This window comes from Aspergillus udagawae (genome assembly GCF_001078395.1).
Source record: "Aspergillus udagawae IFM 46973 DNA, scaffold_3, whole genome shotgun sequence".
Taxonomy (NCBI): Eukaryota; Fungi; Ascomycota; class Eurotiomycetes; order Eurotiales; family Aspergillaceae; genus Aspergillus; species Aspergillus udagawae.
The window spans coordinates 1,757,465-1,775,677 of NW_025091266.1; the positions used below are offsets into that span (position 1 = coordinate 1,757,465).

Sequence of the window (18,213 nt, forward strand, 5' to 3'; positions counted from 1 at the left end):
CTAAATATTTGGATTGCCTTTCCACTTGCAATAGTGAAGAATGAGTTGCCTTGATTAGGCCCGCTGATGAGAGGGATCATTCTGAAACAGTGGCAAGTGAGTGTCAGATAAACTTAGTTATAAATTAGACGCACTATAATAGTGCGAACCTGAGAATGAGAGGGTCTAGTTGCACTTCTGTGACCAGATTAGGATATACATCTTGGCGATCTCTCATTATTACCTTTTGTCAAGACACTGCCAGGGAAATTGAAACAGTCTGCACTTAAACATCCTGATTTTATTCGTAAGGGCGACGGAATCTCAAGAAAAACAGAGGCCAGAGGTTAGTGTCCAGGAGAACTTGACTGTGTTCGTCTCGTCTGAAGACAGATCAAGAATATCAGGCTTTGCGCAACAAATTGGCTATGGGGGATTCCTTGAAAGAGGATGATCTTTACTGATTGACAGTGTTAAGGAATGAGTGTAGGTCATGAGCAGTGGAGACAATGCCAGCTGCATCCAATATAAGCATATTTATAACCAGTTCATTCCGATTAAGGTGGCCCAATGTGACTACCAGTACGCCGCTCCCTTCTTAGTGACTTGTGGTCACGCGCCTCAAATAGGTCGGGTCGGGCTCGGAGCCTCGGATAATATCGCCTGACCACGGTAGCTGCGCAAGTGGCAGATTTCGAAAACCGTAGGAAATCGCGTCGGGCCCCCATGCCGCCATCTTTGCCCCTCCTTGCCCCTCTCGGGATATACCAAGAACAAACAAACACTATATTATGAGAGGCCACGGTCCTCAACTACTTTTCTTGAGTCCTCACCAGAGACTGTGCATGGGATAAGCACTTATACCCGCTATGTCTGAACCTCTCTCTCCCTCCCTTAAACCCATTATCGATAAGGTGGGGGGCCTTATCAGCGAGGGAAAGGTAGAAAAGACAATGATTGCTGGTGGATGGCGGTACTCTGGCAAAGATTTTGAAGACCAGATCGCGGAACTAAAAAAGGCGATGACTGATGGCGGTAATGATGTGAGTGGTGATGGTGTTTTTATCCGTCTTTCCTTCTAATGAAGCAACGCTAGGTTGTTGCGTGCCATGCGACTCATTTTACCCGAGGTGCGAATATTGCCAATCCTACGGGGAGACTAATCCTCATTCAATTACACGGAACTTCAATTCTTGACCCCGGCGGACTCTTATCACCTGGATCATACCAATACTTGGAAGACTCTCGAACACTTATTTGCGAAGATGGGAAAGGCGTTGACGTTGGCGTCGTTGTCCTTGCAAAAAAATCAACCTTTAAGAAGGTGTGACGACAGGCGAAAACATATAACGTCAAGCAGAGTGAATGTACACTTAGAAAGAGAATGGTGGTATAGTTTCAGGTTTAAGAAAAATATGGGAAACGAATTGCTAAATTGTAGCGTGCATATGAAAGAGATTATAATCTGAAAAAAGTTGAGAGTGAGATTGAGCAATGTGCTCAAGAGAGTTATACTCTTGAGACTGTGAAGAGACTTGAGATTGAGCAAAGTTTGCGAGTGGATTGTAATCTGGAAACAGCTGAGAGACTGAAGGTTGAACAAAATGCTCACGCGGAGTATGATCAGGGTTCTCAAGCGGATTATAAGCCGGAAGCTGAGAAGGGAAAGAAGCCTGGTCAGTGTTCTGAAGTGGATTAAAACCTGGAAGCTGGGAAGAGAATAAAGATTGATCAACGTGCTCTCGCGGATTGTCTGCAGGCTGGGAGAGGACCGAAGCTTGATCAGGATTCTCAAGTGGATTATAATCTGGAAGCTGGACTGAAGCTGGAACGAGATGCTCAAGAGGATGTGGAAAGTCTGAAGAGATTGAGGGCATCCGTCGACTACTCAAGAGGCCGTTATTAGAGATGGAGTCTTGGTGATGGGAATGAACTAAAGTCCGAGCCAGGTCACTAGGGGGATTATGCGAAGGAACAGAAAATCCACCACCGCTCAACGACGCATAAGAAGGTTGGGGTGATGCCGCCTGTAAGATCATAGACGCCGGACTGTATGCATCGCGCGGTGAAAGACCAGGAGCGCCCTCTGGATAATGGGATGGTGAATTAGAGCCTATTCTGGGCTCAATTCCCCGAACAAGTTTTGAGCGTTTCCGAGTTCTTGCTGGTAAACTATGCATCTCTTCGGAGCTTCCTGGTCGGGTAGAGCGGCGTTTTCGTGCTGTTTTTAAGCTGGCCTGTCCCGCAGTATCCGTCGCTAACAGAGCAGAGGTAGAACTTGTATGATGGTGACTTGGCGCGGTAACAGAAAGCCCCGAAGCATTTACGGCATTCCGTTGCAGTATACATGCCTCGTATATTGACTTAAACGCTAGCCGTAGGTGCTTTCGGTATTCGTCATCCCTTGTTTCTTCGAAAGCATCCAATGCCTCTATCTCAATATCTTCAATCTTTTTCCGTTCAAAACTATGGTCGTCAGCTAGCGATTGAGCAGTATATGAGCAGTCACTGACTTAGTTGTACAATCATCAAGAGGGACTAGTACCATCTCTCTGTGCCTGAGTCGTGACCATTTCTCTCCGTACCGTTGTAGACAGGCGAGTCTGGTATGTAGCTTAGTTTGCTCCGACGCATTTTGAGAGCGGTACGCCTTCGCCACAACATTGCTGACGGCGCTATTGAGGTACGTTTGGTGCTGCCGCAGCTGATTCGGTTGGATTCTTAACCGTGACACTTCCTCGCGGATGATATCATACAAAATGATGAGGGTAACTCTGCGTCGTATAGGTTCTTTGCCGTCCGCCTTTTTTCCGTTACTCTCCTTTGCGTTGTTTGCTTTAGGCCTTTCTGCGAGCCAATGTTGCACGAATTCGAATGGTGTACGGAATGGATCCATACCCCAGAATGCTGATGGGTTCGAAATCCAATATTTTAATGTTTCAGTATCCTCTTCGGTTCGACGGCTCCAACTTTTTGTGAGTGCTGCAAGCCGTATCACTTGATTGTCTGATAACTTGTCGCCTGACTTCGATTCCCAGTATGTGAACCATTTTTCAGGATCCAAGTCTGGATCAGGAGCTCTTAAAATCAATTCACGGCATGATGCGATTCGGCCGCGCGAGTTGGCGATTTTGCGTAGTATTTCGGCGAGTTTCTGGTACCATCAGGTTGATATGAACGTGGGACCGGAGTAAGAGAGTGGCTTACATCGTCACCAGCATCTTGTATGGCAGCCGTAAGTTCACGGAGTTTACCAAGTACCTCTGATATAGTCCCACTTTCCATTGTAGGGGAACTGTGTTTGCCAAAGGTCGACTGGAAGAAAGCCTGGAGCTTGAAGATCTGAAGCTGGACAGGTGGAGTTGCTTCTAGGTTGGCGGGTCTTGCTCGGCCCCTGAACCCCGCAAATATGAAAGGAAGGTTAAGTCACGTGTATGCCAAGCAACCCTGGTACCCACCCTTTTATCACCCTGAGGATTTGGATATCCTTATGGTTGTGACAAATGGACTCTCCCGAAGTTGTTTGTTGGTTATGCTCTTCTGCTTATCTCCTCAGCTCAGCATCCTGCCTTCCTTTCTTCCTCTGCCTTGAGAAATACGCCTTGTAATCTGGCAATTTACTTCCACTCATCATTTGCGTGGGAGAATGAAGGGAGAGCTTTTTGACGCTACTGGTTGAAAATCAAAGGGGCGCCCTCGGCTGAATTATTTATCCGCGGTAGCCATACAAGGATCCTCATGTCACGTGCGGAGTGTAGATGGTCTGGAGAAGTAAAGCGAGACAAATCAACTGTCCATCCTTTGTACCACCCTTATTCCCTCCCAATATCTCTTCCTATAAAAATGTGCAAATCTGAAGCCCGGCATATTCATATTCGCTAGCTTTGTTAAAAGGTCTGTACTGTTGAGCAACCATTCTTACAGCTGGATGTTCCGCACCCTTTGTGTTTTTAAGATCCCGACAGGATATTCTTGCTAATATCTGATCCAGTCCTTTCTTCAGTAGTGGAATGACATCAGTTTTTCAGCTCTATTACAGAAATGGCTGGAGTAGTAGTATAAATTGATCACAGTTTAGTCTCACAATGACCTGAGTGGACTCAAACGGCACGGAAAAGGAGGGGCAGCAAGTGTTATAAGGTTCAAGGGCGAAGCTGTGCGAAAGCAAGGAAGAAACAAAACAGTCCACCATGTATACTAGGTTAAGCTGGAGCTCTTTCATCAGGCATTAATAGTAGTGATGTGATACGCTTCATATGCTCCTTCAAATGGTCCTGTAGGCCGTACCATGTGTAGACATTGCCACAGAAACAGCACGGTGGATTGGCGTCTTTATCCTTGTCGAACCGGTAGTTTCTGTCAGTGGCTGACATTGCCTCAGAAGTGCTCATCTTGTGTCGACGAACCAGGTGTTTATGCATACATTGTTGCCGATAAGTAACGTACGTGCAGTTTTTGCACTCCCACAATGTATTTGATTGATGATGGACTTGGGAGACATGGCGCAACCACTTGCGTTTATTTATGAAAGTGCCGCTGCAACCCGGAAGTATGCAAATGAAGAATCGCCCGTGTGCTTGAATAAGATGCCTCCAGTTCGACTGTGCAGGTTTCTCAAAGTTGTCGATGACACTCCCAAAATGACGAAGTTGTGCGCGAGCTAAGCGGTCAACGATTTCAAGCGTAAGTTTTGGGAATTCCTTCTCGATTCGAAATTTTAAGGAATCGACGGTCTGTGCCAGAAGTGGAAGGTCTGAGGCAGAGGCCCGGCCTTTGACGCTGTTAGGTAAACAATGATTGCTGAAGCACAATAAGTACTCATTCCGAGAGCAGACCAACCGACCACAAACACAAGTGAGTGGTGGCAATGGTTTGTCCTAGGCAACCAAGTAAGCGTATCTGCCCTAAAGATGACTAAAGATGACATACAGGACATGTAGACAAATGTTTTTTTCCAACATGCTTCTGTAATGCGGCGCGGCATTGATATGACCGGGAGCACAATATGCAATTATAGGTTGTATTTGGTGAACTTGTTTTTGGCGGAAGTTTAGGTGGAATTAGGAGCTCAGATATCGGCAGCAGATCCTGGAAAACGGATGCTGCTGCTGGCGGGGAAAGCATGGGATTCAAAAGGCTTCCGATAGCTACCTGGCGTGTGCTGCTCCGCGTAGAGTCATCAACTGTAGGCCACCCTGACAGATTGTCAGCCGGTGGCTCCCGGACAGAAGTAGCAAGTTTGCTGGGCATCTGAGGGACTGGACAGAAATTGTGGCCGATGTTAGGTTTCTCATGTGCTTCAGTGTAAGGTCCTCCAGGAGAGGCAGCAGTGGCTACCAAATGCGAGGGCCTAGCCGAGGGAGGGAAGAACTTGACAAAAGACGACTGGACCGGGAACGAAAGGCATAGGATACACTGCCGCTCAGGTAGTTAGTTTGATTCCTCAGTTGATTCAGGGCAAGTACCTTCTCTTCGCAGGGCATTTTTGATCTGTGCTTGCAAAAAATGACTCAGGATGCCTAATTTGAAGATGCATTTGGAGTAGAATGAAGTAGGATACGCAGTTTGGGGTGGATGGGACAACGGTATATAGCTGTTGAGCCGTATTTTGCAACAATCTTTCTCTCTCTCCCTTTTTTTTTCTTTTCCCCTCAAGACAAGGATTCTGTTCCCGGCTATGGTCTGTGAGCCACATAGTTGGTTGCAGCCAGTCCATGCTGGCAGTGGCAAAGTCCCCTAGTGAGGGACTAGTTAGCTTTTCTCCCCTTGGTATTATTTTCGAAAGTTAGCGGTTTCTAAGGGTGGAAGTATCGTCAATGCTATGGACTCCGCCAGTAGGCTGCTTGCTCAATTGTTGGTATGTTTTACAGCAGCATGCATAGCATAATACGTTCGATGGACATCCCACAATTTGTTCGCACTATTTCAATTTTCGTATGCTTGGTTTTAGTCTAGGCTGGTTGGCCAAAAATGAGCCGTTGACCACTATGGTTCATTTCCTCATAGCGCAACCTCGTTGAAGGCAAAGGCTGGCCTGGGTAGAGATGGAAGCTGCTTCATGAAAAGCATGATGCAGAGCCCAGAGGGTCCCATCTGGGGATCAGGAAGCGGTGTTGTAGAGAAATCTACGTATCCAATCTATACCCAACTAGAAAATGGATTCTGGGTGGGGAGAGCTTGGTTATCAGCGACTTTGCACCATGCACAGGAACCGGGCTACAGGCTCATCAGAGCTTACGTCGTCTGATAGTCTTTTTTCATAGTAACTGGACAGTAAATGCCTATGTTATACATAACTTTGGATTTCTAAGCACGGCCACACGCGCGAGGATGTCAATTTGGAGTTGTCCATCAAATCTGTCCATCAAATCTGTCCATAGTTCTTTCCCATAATCAAACCCATAATATCCTATATCGATCCTAATCCTCCATTTCCCTTTGATGATTTTGCTGCTTCAGAGACAGCTTATAGCGGAGTCATAGCCTGGCTCTTCCAAGAGCTTTGCGGGCAGAGAATACTGAGCACCAACGCCAGTCTTCCTATTTAGACTCAGAGATCAGTAGAGGGAAAAGAACTTAATCACGCTACATACTCCTGTAAATCTCTGATCAACAACGCCTTGTCTAAGGTAGATGTAGTAGTAATCGCATCGTAACTGTTTGCTGTTTAGCCATAAATCATGCTTTCTAATTAACGGGTCTCACTCTAATGCGGAAGTCTCCCGGTCTATATTTCATGGATAATTTCTGTTTCAATCTCTCCAGGTCGATAGAAGTGGCACTGCGATGATGGGAAGCTGTGGCTTTGAACCCTTTGGAATTCATAATTTCTCAACTTCTTAATCTTGAAGTGAGGTAGGTGCAGGATTTTGCTTCCCGGAGATACTTCAGCGGTATTTATCAGCCACACCAGCCCAAACTGGTGTCGAACCAGTCATATTCCTGTTACTGCGACATACAGGTACCAGCCGCAGAATATTCTTCGCCTTCAGCCTTGGCAATGAGCAATCAGTCAGGTCAAGCGCGTACCAGTTCCAATGAGTAAGAGTCGTAATTAGGGTCACGCCTGTTTCGTCTCAGGGGAAACCACGGATCCTTCCACAACTACTCTACTGGAGCATTCGTTCCAAAGAGCTGACGTTTCTAATTCTCTGTCGGGATTAGATAAAAAGCTAGTTGTGGATTAAGTGGGTGGAATGCTTAAGATACATGATGTATTCCTTGAGTCCAAACGGCTGAAAATCAAAAACCTGCACTGATATAGCACTTGATCTTTTGCCCTGAGTTGTCCATGTGGAAGATAAGCAGTCTGTATGACTTGAGTATTCAAGTTCCTTAGTTAGTTGATCCTGTCATCTACATAATTTATTTTATTTCTCAATGAAAAACATGAAAGTCAATGCGCAAAAAAATCAACAACGACCTCCCCATCATAACCTTCGTCTTTCTTGATGCATTGAACCACATTCTGATAATGAGGCTTTAATTCCATCTTGTACTCATAGAGAGGATCTGTTGTCGGCTAGACTGAATACTTGTAGCCAGCGATAGATTCATCCACCTGAGCCGATGACCACATATGATTAGGCCTCCACCCGAGGTTGCTGCTGGCCTTTGACGGCTCATCAATATCAGGACCTTTCTGGGCTTTGGTATGAACCAGCAAGAAGGTCAGAATCAAAGAAATGAAGGTTGTCCCTAATGGATACCAGCGCATCCCAGAGGCGTTGCTTATCGAGGCGGTTGTCTCGGAAGAGTTCTGAGGTGTTGAGATCTCTTTCCATAGTTTCGATTTCGGGGGATGTCAAAGATGCCAAATCTTTGGGGAATTCTGGTTTACAGGGGCGCACTTCGATACTTGCACAGAGCAGGATAATGTCGAACCTCCATCCAAACTCTGGTCCTTTATTTTCTGGAACAAATCCGTTGGTAGAGTCGCTGGAAATCTGCTGGACATTCCACAGCAACCATCGCAATCGATCTTGCACCTCCCTCATCTTTAGCTGCACTGGGAATATCGTGGTAAGCCTCCTACAGAGCCTATCCCAATCAGCATACCCAGTCCCAATTCTTGGTTCCCATTCGTTTTCCGAACGAGCAAGGATATTGCGAATCTCGTTAAAAATATGGGCCCTGTATGGGAGATCGTAGGTCGTAAGAAGGTAACCAATGATGAGAAGTAATTGTTTAAACCTCAGCCCTGATTGCGAAATTGACTGGTGGGTTTGGGATGTTGCTGAAGACATTGTCCTATAGCTATACTGAAGCTGACCATGGGCCGACAGAAACTGTGGTTCCTCAAAATGGATCAGACTCAGTACTGTTTTGACTAATCTGCGGTAACTGCCTGGGCCCAACGGAAAAGGTAGAAGGAGAATAAGAGACTTTGCCCTGCATTACAGGTTCAACATGGGTCTGCTTTTGACATAGTGGACTTGTGCCACTTATACAATACAGTAACCCTGGCGTAGCCTAGCCTTCGCCGGGCGTGCCCGGGCGACGAGGTTTCTCCATTTCCTTGGATTGCTCCGGGTCATATTCTCAAATACATCCACGATAACGTATGCAAGGTAGTGGAACTAAGTACAGTAACAAAATTACGCATACAACTGGGCTTGCGTCCTGACGCTGAGAAATTAGGCTTCCCCCCTGCACTCTCTGGATGTTCTTTTTTCTTTTTCTTCTCATTTTCATTTTTACATTGCCCTCTCGTTTGCGTGAATTAAAATTTGGAATGTAATGGATGCTTAGGATTTTGTTAGCAAAGCGGCCCATTCTTGTATTATGGAACTTACGTGCTCTGGGAACCCGGTGTTGTCAAGGTTCGGTGCGCTGTTTGAACACTTGTATATCATGTAGGCGGTGACTGTGCGTCAGATAAATGTGTTCCAGTGAGCATTTCTGTATGACTGTTAGTCTTCAGATGTACAAAGTAACAAAGAAAGTGCATGCCCGTCTCTCCGTTGTAGGACCTCCAAGGCGAACTCGAACAACCTTTCCAGGCGACCCCTGAAGACCCCCCAAAGGACGATCACGTAGAAGAGAGAAACCGCTAGAAAGAAATAACAAATTCCGTCCATGTCTTGCGCGAGAGTCAATTGATTGAGGCACGTTCGGTTAACAATGCTCCCTAATATACGATAATCCCAGGTGAAGCTACCCTCAGCATTTCTTCCTTGTGCTTTGGCCATTTTCAAGAGGCTGCTTCAAACCATTCAATTGCGGAATAAGTGTCTGATACACATGCATTGCCTCTCCGGGAAGATTTCTTACATTCACTTACAGGGGTACCCCAACCAGACGTCCAAGGACGAATCAGGACCATATTAATTATGTCCCAGTCCTTCCGCATATGTGATAAAGAAATCAAGCCTAGGCCAACCGTATTCTAGGAAGAAATTGAGGGTCTCTTCGTATTTGCCTCGCTACTTACAGATATTGGAAAAGTAAAGCTCCCATCAACAAGCTCTCCCTAGCCAGTTGGAATAACAGACTACACTTCCAGACAGTCTCCCACTCCTTCTCAAGTCTATACCAACCTGATTGGCCAATCCCTAATTTTTCCTCACTATAACTTGTCTGTATGCGATGACTGTGTGGAACTCTTCATCCATCGATTTTTGGAAGGAGTCCCTGTCCGTGCACCGGGGATCATCATTCAAGTCAATGACCGACGATGCAGTCGAAGGTCTAGCCTCTGTGTCTGCACTAAGATTCCCCTGACGCGAGTAGGTTTCTTGCGTTTTGTGCATAGTGCTCATTTGCTCTTGGTCGTATTCTGTTAGACGTCTGCCCGGATGTTGTTCTAGAGCAACCGTGGCGAAGCATACCGCCCCCTTGTCTGATACCGGTGTGGAAGGCGGAGTAATTGGCACTTTAAGTGAAGGCTTATGGCGGAGCTCATCACCAGTAAGATTATTCGAGGAACCTTGAACATGGTCGGTTGAGTTAGCTTTTGGGCTCAATATGCGGTGTGCGAGGATGATGCATCGCGATCATTAGTGGCAAAGCGTGACATACCTTTGACTGGCACTTCCATGGCAGATGGAGGCATATAAGCTGGTGATTCAATGGCCATTGGTCGTGAGCATTGAGTCACAGAGGTTCGCTGCGCTGGCTGAGAGGTGGCGGTGGTACTCTGACTTTGACAGCCAATCACAGCTTTCAGCCAATAGAGAAAGTCATATACGGCTTCATTAAAGGCCATGTTTAATGGTAGAAGGTTGCCAAGTGTTATACAGATCTTGATGGGGCAGTGTATTGAAAGGAATCAGGCTGGAGAATCTGGAAAACACGACGTCTGCAGCCAGGAAAGAAGTTCCTTTAAAGACTTCTGGCCGTAACGAGCGGTTACCGCGGTTGAATGCAAGTTGTTGGACTTAGTAATGAATATTAAAGTATACTCCTAATTCTGGGAAAGTCGAGATGCAATCAAGGATTTATCCTAGATACAATTTCTTTCGCTGGCTTCTAATACCGCTGCGGTAGTGTACAACAGGTATACAATCCAGGCAGATGATCAACAACGTGCAGATAATGTGACAAGTGCCATACACGAGACAGGAGATAATTAATTTAGAGCCACCGCTGGACTATCCTTGCTAGGCGGGAAAGTAGCTGTTGGCAGTTCCTCCTTATCCCAGCCAGAGTTGCCTTGAGCAACCATATCTGGACATTCCTTTCTGGATTCAGAAGCATGCTACCCACGCGAGACATGCGTAATACTTCTTCTTGTAGATTGATTTTGCTGCGCTCATAGGATAAGACAACCATGCTCTTCTCCTCTGTAACCATCATGATCTGACGTAATGGACGGTCGTTCCTCACAATTCCCCACAAGTATGGAATGGCTCGGAGTAGTTCCCCATACTCCAGCAGGGCAACTACCCCTTCAGTGTATCTTAAGAGCGTTGCAGCAGGAATGTGGAAGCGGCGACCGCTGGTTCCAAGTTGGAAGCGCTCTGCCCTTTGGCATTGGATCCCGAAGGATGGCGAAGTGGTAGTGGGTTCTGTAGTACTTGCGTTTGACATGTTTCCCAGTATCTAGGATCGTCAGCATGTCATGTATGTGGACCCGGCAACTGTCACACTCACCTACTGAAAGAGACGTTTCTAAGCTTGAAATTGACTGATTGTATTGCTAAAGACAAGCTAGACTTTCTTGTATTTTATAACTGATATTACCAGGGCTTCTAAAGAACTGCTGGCTCCTGACACAAGATAACCCAGAGCAGCCTGGGCTGAGCTTGGGCCTCGGATTGGAAACAGAGCCCTTCTTTGCCAAATATTTCCTATACATTGTCCTAGTTGTTGGCATCCAAATGCTTCCTTGGACATGTTAGGGTTAGCTGGTTCATGCCAAGCCTTGTGGAGCACACTAGTAGATTATATCTGACTGCGTATGCGGCTAGGGAGCGAACTAGGAGGTGAGGGTCCTATCATCTGTACCTATTAGTCTGATAGTCTCCTGCAGCCCTCCACCACTATAGTCCTTCTGTAACTTTTATCCCTCCTGTAGTGCTCTCCCACTATAATTCTTCTGTAACTTTTACCCTTCAGTGCTATTAATCTTCTGTAACTTTTATCCCTCCATCATTCTTATCCTTCTGTAACTATTATGTGTCCTGTAGTCCTCCACTACTATAATTCTTCTGTAACTTTTACCCTTCAGTGCTATCAACCTTCTGTAAATTTTATCCCTTTTGTAGTGCTCTCCCACTATAATTCTTCTGTAACTTTTATCCTTCGGTGCTATTAACATTCTGTAACTTTTATCCCTTTTGTAGTGCTCTACTACTATAATTCTTCTGTAACTTTTATCCCTCTATTATTATTAACCTTCTGTAACTATTATGTCTCCTATAGTCCTCCACTACTATAATTCTTCTGTAACTTTTATCCTTCGGTGTTAAAATCTTCTGTAACTTTTATCCCTCCATCATTATATCCTTAAGTAACTATTTTGTATCCGTAAGTTCCGCGCGATTATGCCCCCGATAACCATTCGGTATTCCCTCATTTTTCCTGTCCTAATGGCAACAGTTGGACGCAGTTGCCAAGACGCGTCAACAGTTGGTTACAGTTGGCCGCAGTTGTCCGAGTTGGCCACAGGCAACAATGGTACTGTAGGTAATCAGCTGAAGAGGATTGATCGATTGGCCAGCAGGTGCCAGTTGGTCATCTGTGAGTGGAGTATGTTCGAGCGCAGGGACCACGACACCGTCTCAGGTCCCTCTGCCAACAAGTTCGGCACGCCGTGCGGGGAGAATAGCAGTCTTGTTCTGGGCTCTGAATTAGGTGTTTGAGCTTTGGGTCTTTTCCTGAGTCGCTTTTGATTCACTGCATACCCTGAAGCATCCAATCCAGGACTCTGCCACGCCCCACCAAGTGGTATCTCAATCTTGCAAATAATATGATGAGGACTATTGAGAGAGATCCAGAAGAGAGTCCAAGTGACTTCTTTCAGCCTCATCTCCATGTATAAATATTCTCTTACATTCTCCCTTCGTCCCTCTACGGCTTCTAGCATCGACCTTCCATAAGCAGCAGTCACCTTCTTGATCTGACAGCACGTCCAATATTTGGCTCCTTGTCTAACATTTAATACCACATCCAAACCTTGAGTGAGTCGAACATCGCAAGGTAAACTCGCCATAGCTGACACAAGAACTCCAGAACCATGTGTCAGAAACTTATCGAGTCGACTGGTCATATATGCGGGCATAGCATTGATTCCCTCCCAACGATCATGGAATTCAATGGCTGCAACGGCTGCGGCAACATTCAGAAAACCGAACACTTGGGCAAGACAACCAAAAGAGATCCATGCCCTGATTGTATCGACAGCGGTCGTTGGGTAAAGAGGAACGGAAAGTGGGCGAAGGCTTAGGTTGCTGCTGGAATAGGTCTATAGTCCATGGTCAGGAGAGGGACCGGTGGTTACTTCCTTCATTAAGACCAGCTTCAGGCTCTCGCTTGCCTGGTCATTGTTTACTGCAAAATCTTGTCCGTCACCTCTCTTTTGCATTTGCAGTGAATTTCATCCAAGTACAAGAAACTACCCCCAGTACTAAAGATGTAGATAAAAGCCAAAGATTGTAGCTTAAGTGGCTTTATTCAATTTGTAGTAACACTTGTACACTTGTGACAGTCCCTCGTATTTCACTTTTTTTTTTTTTTTAAAAAAAAAAGAGAGGAGTGTAAAGCTGTCTCAAGTATGCATACAAGCGCTTTCGCCTGACAAATCAGGCAGCGACCGGAATAAACCAATCAGAATGTATGAGGCGACTAGACCCCTTGCTTCCCCCAACCTAACTGCCCTTTTCCTTTTGCTTCTTCGCTCACCTCTCCAAAGCACCACCTCTTCTAATTCTGCTCTTCAATATCTCGCTTTTCATATAATATTCTTGTCATGGATATCCAACGCCAATTTCCTGGTGTGCACTGGGTCTGGAGAGGAGGCATCTCATTCGTCTATGAGGTACATCCTCGCATCGTTGTCAAGGTCCCCAAGTCTGGAGAGTTTGAGAGAGAGCAATTTCAAAAAGAAGTCAAGATCTATGAGATCTTCTCGCGACATCCGCCCTGCCCGTCCGTGGTGCAGTGTTTCTACTACACAGGCACTGGCATCTTCCTTGAATATATGAGAGGTTCTACTCTTTTGGCAGTTAGCATGTATATCTACTAACTTGAGTCACTAGATACCTCACTTTCCTCCAGGATACAGAACAACCATGTTCGGGACCAGCAGACTAGGGTAGTTACTAAAGTGGAAAAATTGGAGCCTCTACCCTTGCGGAAGGAATGGATGAATGACCTTGCTCAAGCCGTTGCTTTCCTCGAATCGCTCAACCTCGCTCATGGTGATTTACGACCTGAAAATATCCTGCTTGATCGTGATCGACTGAAACTGTCCGATTTTGATTGTACCGCAGAAATCGGGACAATTTTTGAAGCTTGCATAGCCCCATATGGAAGAATACTCAGCAGCAATGAAACCGACCAAGGACAATGTGGAACTTCCGGCTTCTTAGGCCCTCGAACAGAGCAGTTCGCCCTCGGTTCCCTGTATTACCTGATAAATTACGGCTTTGAGGTTTACGGAGATCAATGCCTCACCGAGGATCCTAACGAGCATGGACCTAAGGTCGTGGACTTACTGCAGAACATGGAATTCCCGAAGCTCAATGTTGATCCGCTTATTGATGATATCATCAGCAAGTGTTGGCACAACAAGTATTCCACGGTTGCGGAATTGGCGGCGCACACACAGACGCTCCTTACTGAAGGGGCCAAGCAGGAAGAAATTAACGCCCGAACGATCTCCACCACCACCACCACCCAAAGGTGCATGGATATAGGTCGCATGGTTTGTGGGTTATGGGGCAGCCTCGGTAACTGGAGGGCGTCATTGCGACAGAGCCCCAGTGACGCCAAAATTGAGGTCGCTAATGGCAAAGAATCAATGAGGGATAGCTGCGACGACATGGATGAAGACCAGAAAAAAGCTTTCTGTCAGGACTTAGAGAAACATGGACTTCTGGACTTCCTTTCTTCGGCTGAACCTGATCAGCTTGGCTTCACTTTCAAGTGGTATAGACACACCTCTTGAGTTGACCGAGGGAATGTGCAACCGCCGCCGACCGTAGGTCGCCTCGGATTTTACTTTCTACTCATAATCAATCCCAAGTTGATATACAAGCTTGTGTTCAATAGATGATGATTCTGGTTTGGACAATGCACAATGAACTCTTGGTTGAATTACCACGCCGTAACAGCAAGATCGAATTGAACGTGGGTTGCCGTAGCTCAGAGCCACTGTGGAAGCCATTAACTTCTTCCATTTCTTCACGATTATTCTGGTCGGCGTTGCTATGAATGACTGGGTTGTCCACTTCCATGTTCGTTCGCCTTCCATACCCTCTGGCTCTTCTGGATGGAAAATGGGGCGGTTCTCCCGAGATGTACTGGCACCGAGCTAGATCTCCATTCGTTGTCGGGCATCTCCTTTACATCATGATCATCAATACTTTGGATCGTCGGAGAATGGTGGAGGACTAAATCGTCGTAGCTGCCGCAGTGATCAAATGCCTGGTGACCTCGGGATGGCTCCGAAAACGCCTACGGCCGCGTCCAGCACCACCTGTGTGTTAGCCCCTCAAGGATAGGCATCGTCACGACCCTGAGTGCACCCATTATCATAGCTTGAGAGTGACCGGCAAACTCAAAGATCCAGGAATGGGGTTCAGCACCCCTTGCCAGATAAACCTCGTGTATTACTAATTACTCCTAACTGCCCTTCTCCAGGATTCTAGAGTGACAAATAGTGAAGGATGTCATCAACTGTCCCGGAATAACTCCAGGAGCCTTGGAAGTCTCGTGCAGACAGCTTGATCGTCCATAGTGGTCCACCAACTGGACTCAGTGGACTGAAATCTTCGAGGACTGCTTCAACATCATATGTGCCCCGATACTTCACCCACTGCTGCAGACGTACGATAATTCGTGCGAATTTCCCGTTTGTATTCTCCCTGAACTCCTCATCGGTCAAGGCTTCTTCAATTTTTGTTTTAATACCCTTGCCGAGGTCTCCTTCTAAAGCCTGTCTCCGATTCATTTTCATCAATGCTAAGTAGCATTGCTCATAAGTGAGGTCATCCTCACAGCCTGGAAACAGGCGCTTGCACAGCTGACGAAGGACTGGGTTTGTCGGAGCCAAGGTCACCAATGGAGCATCATGATACCTCTTCTCAAAGAATAGGGTTGCTAGTCTCTGGTTAGCTATTATGTATGCTACACTAATTGTTGGTCACTTACAACTTCGGTAGTCGTGGACAGGGCAAATTCCAGTTCTATAAAGGTCTATGTGAGACCTGTCATCTTGCTGAGTTGCGGGTATCTCAGCTGGTGGAAGTGTTGAAGCAGGTGTCGCAGCTCTGGATGAGCTAGGGCTCGTTTCGTCTATAAAAGCTATAAGCCTCAAGTGTGAAAAAAAAAAAAAAAAAAAAAAAAAGAGGAGCACAATCCACTTACTACTCATTCTTAAGTTGAATGGACCTTATGAGCCCAGAGTTATGTACTCAACAAAAGTCAAAGTCAACTTCAATAATGGTTAACAGGTGATGCAATGGTGGGCATTCGTTGGATAAATAACCTGACAAAAGTCAAATAGAGCAATTAATGTAGCAGCATCCATAATTATGCGGCCCGTGGACGATTCAATTCTGAAGGTATCATAGTATATCAACTGGAGATGGCGTAGTAAGAGCGAGGCACTGGGGCTACAAAGGTAAATTGCCTCAGGATGCCGTGAATGCTTATGATTCGCTCCTCGCAATTACGTCCCTGGGCGGACTTTTGCAAATCTTTTATCGCCGAAACTCAGGTGACGACGAGTCCGAGAAATCTAGCCGACTTGGACACTGCCGTGGCCATCAGTTAAGGTTAAGCCATCTTTTGGCGCGGTTATCGCGAACTACCCCATAATGTGACGCCTTATGCATATGCAAAAGTACAGACTACTAGCATTGCTGCCGGCGTAACCGCAGGATTGTCATTCGTCCACTAACAGAGGTATCCCTGCAAAATTCGGGCATCGCGCAGAAATCGTCTGACGCCGAAATCTAGGACCACGCGCGTCCTAGAAGTCTGTTAGGTTATTCGGTCCTAGATTCTGCGGCTACCCTCTCCTACCAAATTCTAGGAATCTACTCCTCCTTAAACTTTGTGCTTCAGAGCATTGGGAATCTCACCATGAAGGGTGCTAGTATTTTAATTTCGCAGCTAATTTCTTTAGTGAAGAAGGCTGAGGGAGTGGAGCAGAAAATAAGCAAAGTTGCTCCATTAAGCGAGCAATGGGCTCAGATGACTGATCTAAGCCTGAGACTGGTCACAGTTGCCTCACGTCTTCAGCAAGGTATTCAATCATCCAAGGTGTCAAGAACGGAGCAGGCGTGGAAAGAGAGCGAGAAAATCAGGCAAGGAGCAGAACAGTATCAAACAGATCTGGCGATTGGAAAAGTGCAAACAAGGCTTTCGGTGTTCCGAAGAAACATTGCACTTATTTTCAAAGGCCCGAGGATGCTACAGTCCGATTCAACCGACAGAAAGAACCGGAAGAATATTACCCTCCAGAGATGCCTCCAACTTCGCAGTCTACACCCTGATGGGGTACTATTTTGGTCAATTTCCTATCCCGCAAGCTCTTGGGTTGGAGGGGAAATGGCTGGAGATGTTTTCAACAACCTCATTGAGACTATCGAGCCCAGTGACCACAAGATATGGCCTCCTAAGGTACTGGAGGTTTTGCTAACAATAAGGGACGAAGAGTTACCAGATTGTCCACCGTACGAACAATTCCTGCAAGGTGATTAAACTTAAAGAGCCAGTGTTTACAGTGCTGACTTGTTTTCAGATATCCAAAATCCGCTTCACCATCGAGAACCATCAAGAAAACGCAAGCGCCAAGATGCGTCGCAAACAATCGAAACAAACATTCCGCTGGTTCTGAGTATGTTCTCCCAATCTGGTTGTTTCCCTGGCTAACGTATTCAGATGGTCTATCATGGGACCATTATGTCCCATTCAACTTCATGCCTCGAGCCAGAGCGGACAAGCTTCCAGAACCTATCCGTACGGGCGTGATGACTAGCGAGAGATGGAACGAGGAAACAACGACAGGAGGGTACAATGTGACAAATTCTGTTGCGATATACCTTCCGACTGAAAGGGCAGATGGGCTGTTCATTGCGAGGATTGAATACAAAAGAGCGTGGAAGATCGCAAAACAGCTGCGTCTTGGAGACACAGTCGAGGCCTTCCAGGGTGAGTCGGAGGAAGACGAGTCGGACGATTTGATAACAGGCACATCTCACGTTATCGCTTTTCAAACCGAACCCTAGCTTTCATTATGAAACATTGATATCCGGCCTGTACCTCGCGGGTCACAGGCTCAGATTTCCGTCCCAAGTTGTCGAGTTGTTTCCCGTCTTTGTCGAGAATATTGCATGAGACGCCTTGGAATGTCATGGTCATATCCTCTGTTATCTCGAAAATATGATGCGATAATATTTCTTCCCACTCCCCGCCCATGGCCTTTTCTCCAACTTTTTGGGCCATGATCAACCGAGATAAGTGTCCCTGAGAGCAAGATTGTGCTGCTCCGTTCGAGTGCGATAGCCGTGATAATTTTTCCGTTTGTTTGGATTTGGCTTTTCCTTCGCGCTGGATGAAATC

General features: G+C 46.3%; 3 protein-coding genes across 3 annotated transcripts; 2 read left to right on the plus strand and 1 right to left on the minus strand.

Moving 5' to 3' along the window:
• Positions 1–2,458: 2,458 nt before the first annotated feature.
• Positions 2,459–3,264, minus strand: Aud_004474 (uncharacterized protein; the record flags this gene model as incomplete). Its single annotated transcript, XM_043289414.1, has 2 exons — positions 2,459–3,133; positions 3,187–3,264. 2 exons carry the CDS (start codon positions 3,262–3,264, stop codon positions 2,459–2,461), a joined length of 753 nt encoding a protein of 250 aa, XP_043145349.1.
• Positions 3,265–13,390: 10,126 nt separating this feature from the next.
• On the plus strand, positions 13,391–14,590 carry Aud_004475 (putative Rho-associated protein kinase; the record flags this gene model as incomplete). The annotated part of the gene is made up of 2 exons (XM_043289415.1): positions 13,391–13,628; positions 13,680–14,590. The coding sequence occupies 2 exons, from the start codon at positions 13,391–13,393 to the stop codon at positions 14,588–14,590; spliced, it is 1,149 nt and encodes a 382-aa protein (XP_043145350.1).
• A 2,609-nt stretch (positions 14,591–17,199) lies between these two features.
• Aud_004476 (uncharacterized protein) lies at positions 17,200–17,879 on the plus strand (the record flags this gene model as incomplete). The annotated part of the gene is made up of 3 exons (XM_043289416.1): positions 17,200–17,344; positions 17,393–17,488; positions 17,533–17,879. The coding sequence occupies 3 exons, from the start codon at positions 17,200–17,202 to the stop codon at positions 17,877–17,879; spliced, it is 588 nt and encodes a 195-aa protein (XP_043145351.1).
• Between the last annotated feature and the right edge of the window lie 334 nt (positions 17,880–18,213).